General features: G+C 33.9%; 1 protein-coding gene across 1 annotated transcript; it reads right to left on the bottom strand.

Annotated features, from left to right (window-relative positions):
• Positions 1-1,127: 1,127 nt before the first annotated feature.
• On the bottom strand, positions 1,128-12,685 carry ZCRB1 (zinc finger CCHC-type and RNA binding motif containing 1). The gene is made up of 8 exons (XM_054591224.1): positions 12,492-12,685; positions 11,340-11,425; positions 9,188-9,216; positions 6,255-6,366; positions 5,800-5,907; positions 3,024-3,136; positions 2,842-2,917; positions 1,128-2,018 (listed from the first exon to the last, which is right to left on the bottom strand). Exons 2-8 carry the CDS (start codon positions 11,421-11,423, stop codon positions 1,887-1,889), a joined length of 654 nt encoding a protein of 217 aa, XP_054447199.1. The 5' UTR covers positions 11,424-11,425; positions 12,492-12,685; the 3' UTR covers positions 1,128-1,886.
• Positions 12,686-12,692: the final 7 nt, after the last annotated feature.

The raw sequence follows: 12,692 nt of genomic DNA, 5'->3' as shown, positions 1-12,692 counted from the left end.
AAATGAATAAATAATTGCAGAGGAAAAGAAAACATATCCAGAACAAGTACTCTGATTGACAAATGCTTTCATATTTGAAAGCACCAAGTTTATTACAGGTCTACAGTCCCTTTCTCTGAAATCCATGGGACCAGATAGTTTTTTAAAGCCAGAATTCCTCAGCTACTCCAAGATCCTTTTTTTGGTCTGGCCATTTGGGTCTCCATTGTGTTGGAGGCTTTCCTCAAATATTTGTTGATGCTGATCTGTGTTCATATTGGAATGTATTCATATAAACTTCTCTATGTTTTATAGGAAAATTTTCTCTCAATTTCTTTCTTTGAAGTTGGTGAATTAATGGGTGGTACAGAAAGTGGAGTCCAGCATTCAATTATTTTATCTGGTTTATTCATTGAAATCTAAAAGATTCTTTGCTGGCAAGTGGTTAACATTTTCATTGCCTTTGTGATTTTCGGAGAAGAAATATTTCTATTACTTTTAGGAATTAAAAAAACTAATAAATTGGTGTTCTTTTTAAGAACACTATAGAAATATACAAAGTAGAAAATTAAAGGCTCTGTAATCCCATTCCCATATAACTATCTGCAGAAGGTATGAGAAGATTTTAGTCATAAATAGGATATGTAATACATGGAAAAAAGAGACATTAACTATAGGAAAATGTAATCACAGCACACTTATTAGCTCAGAAGTGAACAGTATTTACATAGTCAGAAAATAAAAAACAATAAATACGGATTTAACCAAAAATTTCACCATAACCACATTGAGAAGATGGAGGAAGGCAGTGGGGACTATAAGAGGTTGAAAAATCCTCTTTTATCGCTTTATGAATTAAGGGGCAAAAACATACTTTTTAGAAAAACATATGTACGTATGAAAAAAACAGCTAAAGAAGTCAGCTGCTTCTGGGGAATGGAACTTGGTTCCAAAGGCATTGCAATTTAATGTTTGGTTATAAGCCTTTTAGAACTTTCCCATATTTAATGGGAAATTACAGTGTATCCAGATTGCGATAAAGCTAAAAGAAATAAGGCGACAAACACCCATACATAAAACCAAAATTCTCTTAAAAATTTTATTAATGTTTAATAACAATAAATCATTCAACTTTTTCACAGTCTTTATGAAGTTTCTGCTTTACAGATGAAATTTATTTTAAAAGCTCTCAAGTAAACTAATCAGATGAATAAACCTTTATAATGAACTTTGAACAAATCTTTTTTTTAATTATTTTTTAAAATACATTTGTCTCTGCCTACCCTCCACCACTTTCCCCTGCCCCCACCCCAATTCTTCTCCACTTTGGCATGTGAACAAATCTTTTTTTAATTTTGTTTTTTTAACTGATTTTTCAGAGAGAGAGGGAGGAACGGAGGCAGAGACAAGAAGGGGAGAGGAGGAAAGGGGGAGAGAGGAATTGGGCGAGGGCAATTTGTTGTTCCACTCATTTATTCATTCATTGGCTGCTTCTTTTATTTGCCCTGACCGGAGATGGAACCACAAGCCTGGCATATAGGGTTGACGCTCTAACCAATTGAGCCATCCGGCCGGGCCTCAAACCAATCTTTTTAATATACACCTTATTTCTTGGATAATAGTAACATTCCTATGATAGCATTAAGTTGTTTTTTTTTATTCAAATAAATTGTTTCCAAGGTTAATGGTTATTAGCATATATTTATTTTTAATACTCTGCTAAGGTGAGATAGAAACATGATCCTTTAAAATTTCTTTACAATCTCCTATGAAATACTTTAAAGTAAAAAATTATTTGGCACTAAGTATTCTTATGCTTAAATTCTAAAAGTGATCTTTAGTCCCTGCTAAATTTGGTACTACAAGATTAAAAAAAAATTAAAGATATTTACATAATAAATATAATTTTAATCACTAAGTTCTTCCTCATCACTGAAATATGTGCTTTTCTTTATCCTTGGGCGTCTTGAATCATCAGATGTTGACGGACCCCCTGAACTGGGTTTCCATTTTTTTTGTTCTTCTTCAATTTTGGCTTGCTGTAATGTGAGTCAGAAAACAAAACAAAACAAAACCAGGAACCTGTTTATTATTACTTGTGGTGCATTAATTCAAAACAATGCAAAAACACACCAGAAGTGCCAACACTCCCCGCTCACACAAACAATTCTACTTCATCTGGATACTCCTCCTTCACTCCTGAGTTATATCCCAGTCTCACTATGTTACTCAAAATCACTTTAGGCAATTTCTAATTATCAAGCACAGGAAATGGTACCTACTTTCCATTTCTGCTAGAGGTAGGAATGTTATATAAAATATGACATTAGTTAACTAAAAGGAAAACTAAATTGATATATACATTTACCATGTATCAACTACACTAAAACAAAATACCTGGTTATATAAAAATTAGGAGATTATGTATCCTTCTTTAAAAAATGTTTCATATATTTGTATGAGGGCCTTTAATGGTCAAAAATACGTTTCTGGTTTTGTTTTGAAGTGAAGCTTCTTTTCAAAGATATATTTTTAAAGATAACTTTTCAATATCTTTAATAAAATCTTTTCTGTTGGGCTAAACTCACTTTAATCAAATAGTTCTACTCAATTCTATAATGAAAACAACTTAAGACATTAAAAGTGTTGTGAGGCCCCTAAATCCAGAAAGAGCCAATAGGAAACTTTTTTATCATACTGTTCTAAAGAGCTGAGAGAAGCATCCTGTCTCCTGAAATTTAGCAGGTGAAGGGGAAAGACCGGTTGCCACAAGGAGATAATCAATAAAAGCAAGCAAGGAATAAAAACCTGCTACCTCAAGGCAGCTATGGCATGGTGCCTATTAAAAGGACCGCTTAGTACCTGGAAAGCTATGGCCTGACTGAGGCTGTCAAGAGCAGGATCTTCCCCTTCATCTTCACTTTCTTCTACTTCCTCACTAAATCAAAAAAAAAAAAAAAAAAAAAAAATTCAGAATCATTTAACCAATAGTAAAAAGACAAAAGCAACACAATAATGTATTTAGTAAGTGTGGGTATACTTACATTTCTTCTTCTGGTTCAGGAATTTTCTTTTTTTTCTTTTTCTCTTTTTTCTTTGGAGGTTCACGTTCTCCAAGCATATTTTTAGGACAGGCATAACTTAAGTGTCCACTTTCCTTTTGTTTCCCATTGAAAAGGAGAGGAAAAATATCATGTTATTATTAACAGAAAGTTGCCTCATACTCTAAGACTAAAAGGTTTTATAACTTAAAAAATATATTGTCACACTGGGAACATACATGAAGAAATTAACAAAACCCCATAATATTTAGAAGGAGATTATAACTCCTAAAAAGCTACTTTAACTATTTTACTCATCTGCTAAAAGTATTCTTCCTTCAAACATTTTAAATATCAAGTTCATGGCAGAAAACAATTCAATATTTAAATGGACTATTTATATTAAACGTAAAAATTTTGTTATTCAATAAAATTGGGACAAAAATATCCCTAATTCCCAACATGTTGTTTAACATTCTGTTTTAAAAACAAATGGAAAATTTAAAGTTGTCCTCAGTTTTCTTATTAATTTCATTTTACTTCTTTTATATCTAGATTATACCTGTACTGTCCAATTATGGTAGCCACTGGCCATAATTCTGACCTGTCTAAATTGATATGCACTATAAGGACAAAATACATACAGGATTTTGAAGACAGTATGAAAAAAGAGTGTAAAATATCTTAATTTAAAAAAATATTAATTGTGCCCTGGCTGGTATGGCTCAGTGGATTGAGCACCAGCCTGAGAAACAAAAGGTTGCCAGTACGATTCCCAGTCAGGACACATGTCCAGGTTGCAGGCCAGGTCTCCAGTAGGGGGCGCACAAGAAGCAACCACACACTGATGTTTCGCTCCCTTTCTTTCTCCCTTCCTTTCCCTGTCTAAAAATAAATAAATAAAATCTTTTTTAAAAAATCACAGATTTAATTAAATGTTGATAATTGTTCAAATGATAATATTTTAGACATATACTGGGTTAAGTACAAGATATAAATTTTACTTGTTTCTTCTTCTTTTAATAAAATTTTTAAGTTTAATGTAAATAGTCCATTTAAATACTGAATTGTTTTCTGCCATGAACTTGATATTTAAAATGTTTGAAGGAAGAATACTTTTAGCAGACATGTAAAATAGTTAAAGTAGCTTTTTAGGAGTTATAATCTTCTATAATCTCTTTCTTCTTTACTTGTTTAATGTGGCTACTAGAAAATTTAAAATTACATTTGTGGCTTGCCTTATAGTCATATTTGACAGTCCTGGACTAGTCATAAAATTATAATGAGCCATAACACTGTTGTAAAACATAAGACAATGGCATTATATAATCTGCACTTTAGCTCACTAAAATACATTTAAGAATATGTGACAGTAAGGTGTAATTGAGCCAAGAGGGAGAGACTGAGCCAGGATGAGAACAGAAAAGAGTAATAATCATGCTTTCAAAAAGCATCAAATAGACTGTATACTTTGTATACCTGAGGACATGCGTGAACCTAACAGGTGTTATTGTTAATGAACTGCTGAGAGAATGTACTTAGAGAAGCATTTTCCAAACTGTTTTTGAAATAAGGGTATACCAAAAAATACTACCAGGTCCCATATTAAAGAAAAAGGATTTAACAGTGAAATCATTTTGAGACAGACTAGGCTGAATAAATGGAAAAAGATTTTCGGGGGGGGGGGGAATTTTTAAGAAATATAAAAATGTACAAAAGTATAAAATAATAAATCTGAATTCATAAACCAAAGAGAGAGAATAACAGATTCATCCAGGGTTCTCAGATTATTTAATATTTACTGTGAATATGAGGATACATACTAATCTATCTGACCATAGCTGCTCTTCCCTCCCCCTATTATTTTTTTAAATAAAACTCAGGACTCTGGAACACAGTTTCTGAAACATTAGCTTATGAGGCATTAGAATCACGGGAGTTGACAGAATGTACTCACAGCCCTTGCTTGCTCTCTCTTTCCTTCTTTCCTTCCTTCTCTCCCATCCATCCACCCATATGTTTATTTAGTCTGGGGTAAAGAGTTAGGCAGGGGCAAAGGGTAAAGGATACCACCCTATTTTCTTCTATCTTCCACATCATGTTGTAGCCAGGACAATGTCTCTCCCCAGCTTTCCACGAATACCTCTAGACTCTGTTTATAAAGTATTCTATATAGGTATTTTGGAGACCCTGACTGAAATTCTCTTGGTACCATTATTAGCCTTATGCAAAATTGTTCTGTGGCTATATCTCTCTTAATCACAGAAGATTACATGGTTAATGATAGAAGATGAGAACTAGATATGAAAATGATCTATTTCAGTTTAAAACATTAGCAGTACTAATAGGAAAGACCAATAACAGGAAAAAAACCAAAGAACTTTTAAAACACAATATTTCATAGAAGATAGGTCATATGATATTGTTCCTGAATTGTGATGCTTAAACATTGGCTAAGTATTACAGAAACAGGTAATATTCTATTAGCACAAATAATTATGGGTCACTTAAATCTCTCAAGACAATCATGTAAGTAATTAGTCAACATTTTTTAATCTAACAATTTTCAAAGATTTAGAAACTGGAGAAAATACCACTCTATCACCCAACTCAGGTTACGTTTACGTACTACATTTCAATGGATTACTTACATGAGTCTAGAGTACCAAATTAAAACAACTTTCGTAACCTAGTTTTAGCCATCCAGAAGTTTTGGAGAGCACAAATAAAACTGATGTGAAAACTATGGAAAATTACATTAAGTTCTAGGTATACTCACCCCACATTCATAACACTTAGATTTATCAAAGTAGTTTCGTCTTCGAATGAACTCAGCTGCTCTTCCATTGTCAATAGCAATGCTTGCTTTTATCACTCTACCAAATAACTAAGAGAAAAATGTAAATGTAGAAGGATATATTCACTGAAACCTAACACTACAGTTATTTGATCCCATTTCCTTAAACCTTCAATTCCATTTTATTTTTTAGATTATTTTAGCAATTATCTACTTAAGTGTGACAAATTCTATCCCGTAGATTCTTATTCTTTAGATTATACCAATGTTTTAGAAAAGCAGTACAGTTTTGACCTCTTTCCTCTTCCATCAGTTAAAAACCCTCAGAATATACCAATAGCCATCATACTTGACCACCTACTACATCCCCACATTTTTGGCCTGAATGAGCACAAAGGCTTTTGGGTTAAAAACCTTGTTGGGAATGAATGGCTTACCTGTTTGTTGTTTATTGCCCTGGTACAGTTTTGTGCGGAGTCTTTATCCAAAAATAAAATAAATGCAACACCTTTACTTTTCCTGGTATCTTTATCTTTCATTATTGTAACCCTTAAAGGATAAACAAAAAATTTAAAATGAGGCAGCAATATATAAAAAAAAGATGTTAATAATAATTTGGAAAACTCAAGAGTTCAAAAAGGGTTAATAAAACATTTACGGAGTAAGAGAAATTAATACATTTGACAAATAGCTATCTTTTCAAAGTCATGGGATATCAAGTATGGAAATGAGAAAGTGTGATATTGATGCAACACTAGTGAATGCAGGTAGGATTAGGAGTATCTGATAAATCAAACTGTAATAAAAGGCTTAAAGATGAAGTAGGGATTACAGAAACAATAGCATCTTGAAGAGTAAACATAACTCCTCTTCTCTACTAACTCTGTAGAAAAAACAAAACAGGTATTCTCTTCTACACAAAATGTAAAATGACTTATTTTTTCTAGGTTTTAGAATCTAACTATATTCTTAACTTTCTTTTTAAGAATCTCCAGCTCTGTGGTTCTTAGCCATACCATCTAAAGTACCTAAGTGATAGGGATGGTGGTAAGAGCACATCTGTTCTTTCTCCTGACTCCTTACAAATCCTTAGTCCTTTTGACCCATGTTATCATATGTCATTGAATGTAGTATAAAAACAATGTTCAACAGGGCAATAAGGGGAAATGGCTGATTCCAAGGCTGGGATGGGAAGATACAAGGTGAACTATTTTAACTAGAAATACTTTTTTCCTCCTGGAGCCTCTACTAAACTCTATTTATGTAAAAAAACATGCTTCTTCTCATGTATTTTAATAACTCCTTTACGGTTGTCTCAGTCAATCTTAGCTCAGTATGTTAAAGCAAAAAGAAAGATATAAATGGGAAAGTAGTTTTTCAAAAGAGTGTGTCTATTTGTTAACTCATGTGGTCACTCAATTAGCCACAAGCTAATTTAGGTACTAAATACTGACACTATTAAAGGAGTAGGAAAATGTCACTCCCTCATTTAAAATTCTGTAATGGATTTCTGGTGATTTTAGGATGAAAACTAAGTATCTTGTAACATGGCCAGGAAGCAAAATTAGAAACCTGCTTCCATATATCTGGGCTCACCTCGGTATTTTCCCCTCTTGCTCACTCATCTCTAAGTCATCTTGGCCTTCTTCCCGTTTGATGATCTCACTTTATTTTCTCTTGCCACAGGGCCTTTGAGCAAGCTGTTTCCTCTACCCAAAATGTTTCTTTCATTCTTTTTGTCTACCTACCTCTTACTCAGCCTTTAAAATTCAACTCAAAGGACATTGACTTATGTAAATCTACCCTAACTATTTAGATCAAATGTTCCCTGATTATAGGTGCTTATAACCCTGCGTCTTTAACTTCATAGCATTTTCATGGTTTATAATTATATATTTACACAGACGTTCATTTAGAGTTTCTGACAGACAGGGATAAAATAAGAAAATGTAATGGTAGGGTTAAGGGAGTAGTCTCTGGAATCAAACTGTTGGATTTAAATCTTGTTTCCACTGTAAAATAGCAATATAATTTTAGGTTTACTAAAAAATTTTGTAAATTTTTGTCATTTATAATATCAGGATAATAACAGTATTTACCTTAAAAGGTAATAGAATAATATATATAAAAATACTAGAACAATGACTAGCATATTTATGTGCTCAACGTGACATATCATCGTTATTAGTTTTTTTCATTATTAGTGTTTTGATTCTTAAATAAAGAAGTAACTTTAAAAGAAATTAACCTCAGGATGCAAATGAACTTCAACTGTTTAACATCCATTTATCAAAAGTTAGAAGAAAATCTAGTCAAGGTAAATAGATTCTAAATTCTTGAGATTTTAAAAGATTTAAAATTTATACCAGAGTATACATAGGTTATAAGATAGTTAGAATGAGAATATCTTGCTTTTATTTCTCTGCCCCATATTATAGTTAAGTGATTTAAAATAGTGAATTAAGTACGAGAACCTCAAGTTCCCTTTATCTCAGTCCCAACTGATATTATCATCCCTACCATTTCTGTATGTTTTCAGTCTTTCCAATGATATCTAAGCGTTCTATGAATGCAGAGAATGTTTTCTATTTATTAGTCTCATAAGCACTTCGCATAATCATTAAAATTTTTTACATTTTACACTCTAATAATATTCTAAATATTACTTACATTTGTTTCACAAATGATAATCCATTTATAGTATACTTGATAATGTATCTTCTAGTAAGAAATTATGTTGTTTAAATAAATTATGACATATAAATGAATATCATGAAATCATTAAATATGAGAATATATCTTTAAAGTACATGGGATGATACTTATCATATAATGTCAAGCTAAAAAACAGCAAAATTGCACATATGGAATTGAATCTTAAAAAAATTGTTTATATATGTTTATGTACATAGGAAAATGGCTTAAATATATGTAAAAATGTTAACAGCAGTATTTTTATTTACTTTGTTATATCAAATAGTGTTTTGTAAAAAACAGTCAATCTACTTCCATTATAAATAAATGGAGAAGTAAATTCAGATAAACTTTTACACTTGATCTTAGCTGAAAGGCCAAGAAGTGATATATTCAGATACACATTTTTTTTTAATCCTCACCTGAGGACATGTTTCTATTGCTTTTTAGAGAGAGGAAGGGAGAGAGAAACATCAACATGAGAGAGAAACATCAACTGGTTACTTCTCATATGAGTCTCAACCAGAGACTGAACCCACAATCTAGGTATGTGCCCTGACAGGGAATTGCACCCACAACCCCTTGGTGTATGAGATGATACTCCAATCAACTAAACCACACAGCCAGAACCAGATAAACATTTAAATTAAATTTCAAAATTTGTGTGAATACTTACTTTACAACTTTGCCATACTTGGAAAATATCTGAAACAAAATACCACAGTAATTTACAATTTAATTTAAAATCACACAAAAACATTAAGTTTTCAGGTTGTATACACTGACCAGTTTTTGTTATGGTTTATGAAAAGTTTCAGCCTTTAGTCTATAAGGCAGACCCTAGAAGATATATATATGTAAAAATATAAATGTATTTTTTCAGTGACTAGAATAATGTTCTTAATTGTTGTTATTGGAGTCTGAGTTATCTGCCTCAGTTCCTAAATTTCTGACAAATCAGTACATACAGAGGAAAAACTAACACTCTCCATGTGTGGTAGATTGAAGGCACACACATGCACAGCTACTGTGTTTCCTGTAGTATATACATGGCAATTATCAAATCCACCATAGCTCCAGAAAAACCTTGTACTTCAAATAACAATGTTGTGCAATATCACTATTCCTAGCCTACCCTCAGCCAATCAAGCAGTCACTGATTCAGAAGACATATCCTCAGACTGCTTATAAAACAAAGCATAAAACAAGAAAGCTTCTATAATGAAAAATCCATTCCCATCAGTCTCCTTCTTCCCATCCCTGTTGGTGGAACTTCACAGTTGGTCCTTTCTTCTTTTTTACTTTTTCCTCTTCACCCTAAGCAATCTCACCTATTTCTTCATTTCAGCCACCACCTACCAGTATATACCAATAGTTCCTATTATATAATGCTTTTTAGAAAAGCCTTTTAGAATACATTAATATATGCAATTAATAATAACAAATTTTGAGTTGTATGATTAACTTGTGAAATGCTGAAATGTGATATAACTAGATTGCAGTGTTAGCTGTATTGAATTCTGAAGACCAACACAGATTTCCATATAACACTTTCAAAAGGCTTTTCATTTCTCTGAGTCCTTACCATTAACTATACAGGCCTTATAAAGCACCTTTGCATGGGCTTACCTCTGACCGCTCCCCCTCTTCTACTTGATGTACTCTGTGCCTGAAATGCTGATCCCCTAGATGCATGCACAGCTGCCTTCCTTCCTTCAGGTCTTTAATGAAAAGTCACCTATCAATAAGGCTTTAGACGACCCATGTAAAATTTCACCTCCATTCCCAACCTAACACTTGATAACTCTCCTCCCCTGCTTTATTTTTTCTCCTCAAACCTAACATATTAGCATTAACTTTGTAACTAACAAATAACATCATTTGATTTTTTTAATATTTCACATTGTCTATTTTTATATTGTGGATGCCAAGAGGGACTTTCATTTTTGTTTGCTGATGTGTTCCTATCATCTCTAAGAATGCTCAGCATACTGTTAAGTATTCAATAAATACAGAAATGTCTCTATTTGGTAACAAGGAAGCTACAGTTCATTTCCTCTGTTCTTTGGGACAAAAACTATCTTAATTAAGTAATTAATCAAGGTCTATGTGTATCATCTGTATGGCGTCTCTCTACCTACACATCTGCCTAAAGTGGCAGAGGGAAGAGGGTACACTTGAAAGAAAAGATTCATGTCATTCCTTCCAGTTTTTCTCAGCTACCCATCTGCAGGACAGGCTCTGCAGGAACTTTGTTCTGTGTAAGGTAAACAGGTGAAAGATGTCAGAAGGGACTTTTTCCCCCTCAATCACTTCTATCCTAAATTGAGAACAAAATTTATTAAACTGTTAAGTTTCTGCCATATATGTAAATTAAGACATACTTTCATTTTGAGGGTTAGGAAAGAGAGATTTGTTTCTATTAGCCCTTGCATCCAAAACCTCTACCCCACTACCAGTTTCAAAAGCCAAGTAAGCAAGCAGGAAAAATCAGCCTACCACAAGTTGCTCCCACTTCATTATGCTATCTGTGTCTTCTGTGTTCATAAAGATCTTGTTATTCTCTATAAAAGCACTGCAAATTCTCTTTAGAAGTTATGGGTGTCTAATTTATTTTAACTTACTCATGTATGCAATAGAGATCTTTGGTATTAATAGTTTAAGTGCACTGTAATGTACTCATCGAGAATTTTTGATGGGGTGGGAGGGGCAGGGAAAAGTGATGGCAGGAAAATGGAGACAACTGTACTTGAACAATAAAAAAAATAAACCCAACCATGTCTCAAATAAAGAATTCAGAAGATAACAGTACTAATACTAAAACTTACCCGGTATAAGTCATTGTTGGTTAGGGAAAAGGGCAAGTTGGATACATACACTGTGCTTTTACTTGGGGCCAATCCACCACTCATTCCTAAAAAAGAAAAATAGACCCAAAAGCAACCTAAACCAGGTATTCTTCATTCCAAGTAAAACCAATACAGGCAATCATTGATTTAATTATGCCAGATTTACACACCTTCCTTACTTCATAGTAATAGTTAAGAACAGTGACTCCAGGTGGGTGAATTAAGGAATTCGTTTTCTCCAGACACCACTTTAAATAGATTTCTGGTCCTATTGCAAGTAGATTCTTCACACTAACTCTTTCATTGTCTATTGTGTGAATGGAGAGGAGAGTTTTGACAGATGAAGGAAAAACTCTGAGGCTACTCTTAAACTTCCCTAAGTCTAAGAGCAAAAGTGCTTTTAAATATGCATTAATACATTGCATACACACAGCAGAAAGAGCCTGGGACCTCAGAAAGAACCTAAGCCATTGATTTTCATTAATACTATGGTTGGGTACCTTTTTGGTTGTCTTAATATTTTTCTCCGGAGTGGTGTTAAGAGGAAATTTTAGCCCCCCATTTTGATGCACATAAAGGTCTTTTAAATCACCAATTTTGCAGACTAGTGTTAAATTATGAAATGACCCAGTTTATCATACGAATAGGTTTTGATGCCTTGAAGGCTATCGATCTGTATATGTATCTTTCAGTTTACAAATATAATCTGTAATTTTCATATCGTGTTTTACAAGGTCAGCAAGTTATCTGAAAATTATATCTGGTTCAACCAGGTTCAAATTTTTCGACTTAAAAAGTGTGTGATATGTATTGAGTAAGTGAGCACAGTCTATCACAAATAGCAAAATATAGATTCCAAGGCGTGCCAATTCGCGAAGTAACAAGAAAGGGGATACTTGGGATGCTTTGCGGGAGTTAGACAACTTCAGAAACTCAACAGCGATAGGTCGCTTGGAAGAGTTTCCCACTTGAAACTCCTTACACGTTAGCCGTTTTGGTGAGAATGCGAAAGCAGCCAACGGTAACGGCACTGGAATAAAAAGGGCGGTTGGAGAAAGGGCTAGTCGTTTCGGCAGCCGGGTTTGGGGAGGGGCCCGCAGGAGGAAAGGCCGCAGCTGAGTAGGCGTTTACCTTCAGGTGGGGCGGGCCCGGGAGATCGGAAGAGCTCGGCTGGGGCTCAACCCCGACTATTCCTTGGCCCTCGCTGTAGCTTTGGCATCACGGGGACTGGGAAAGGTCAGGCACCGAAGACGAGAAGATAGGTTCGGCAAGCAATGCCTTCTCCCGGCTCTCGTTAGACACAGGCGCCGGAGGCGGGCCCAGAGGCGGGCG

This window comes from Pteronotus mesoamericanus, unplaced genomic scaffold, assembly GCF_021234165.1.
Source record: "Pteronotus mesoamericanus isolate MK-2021 breed Mesoamerican mustached bat unplaced genomic scaffold, CSHL_Meso_final scaffold_21, whole genome shotgun sequence".
Classification (NCBI taxonomy): Eukaryota; Metazoa; Chordata; class Mammalia; order Chiroptera; family Mormoopidae; genus Pteronotus; species Pteronotus mesoamericanus.
Note: the sequence above shows the minus strand (reverse complement) of the source record. Positions and strands in the feature narration are given on the sequence as shown.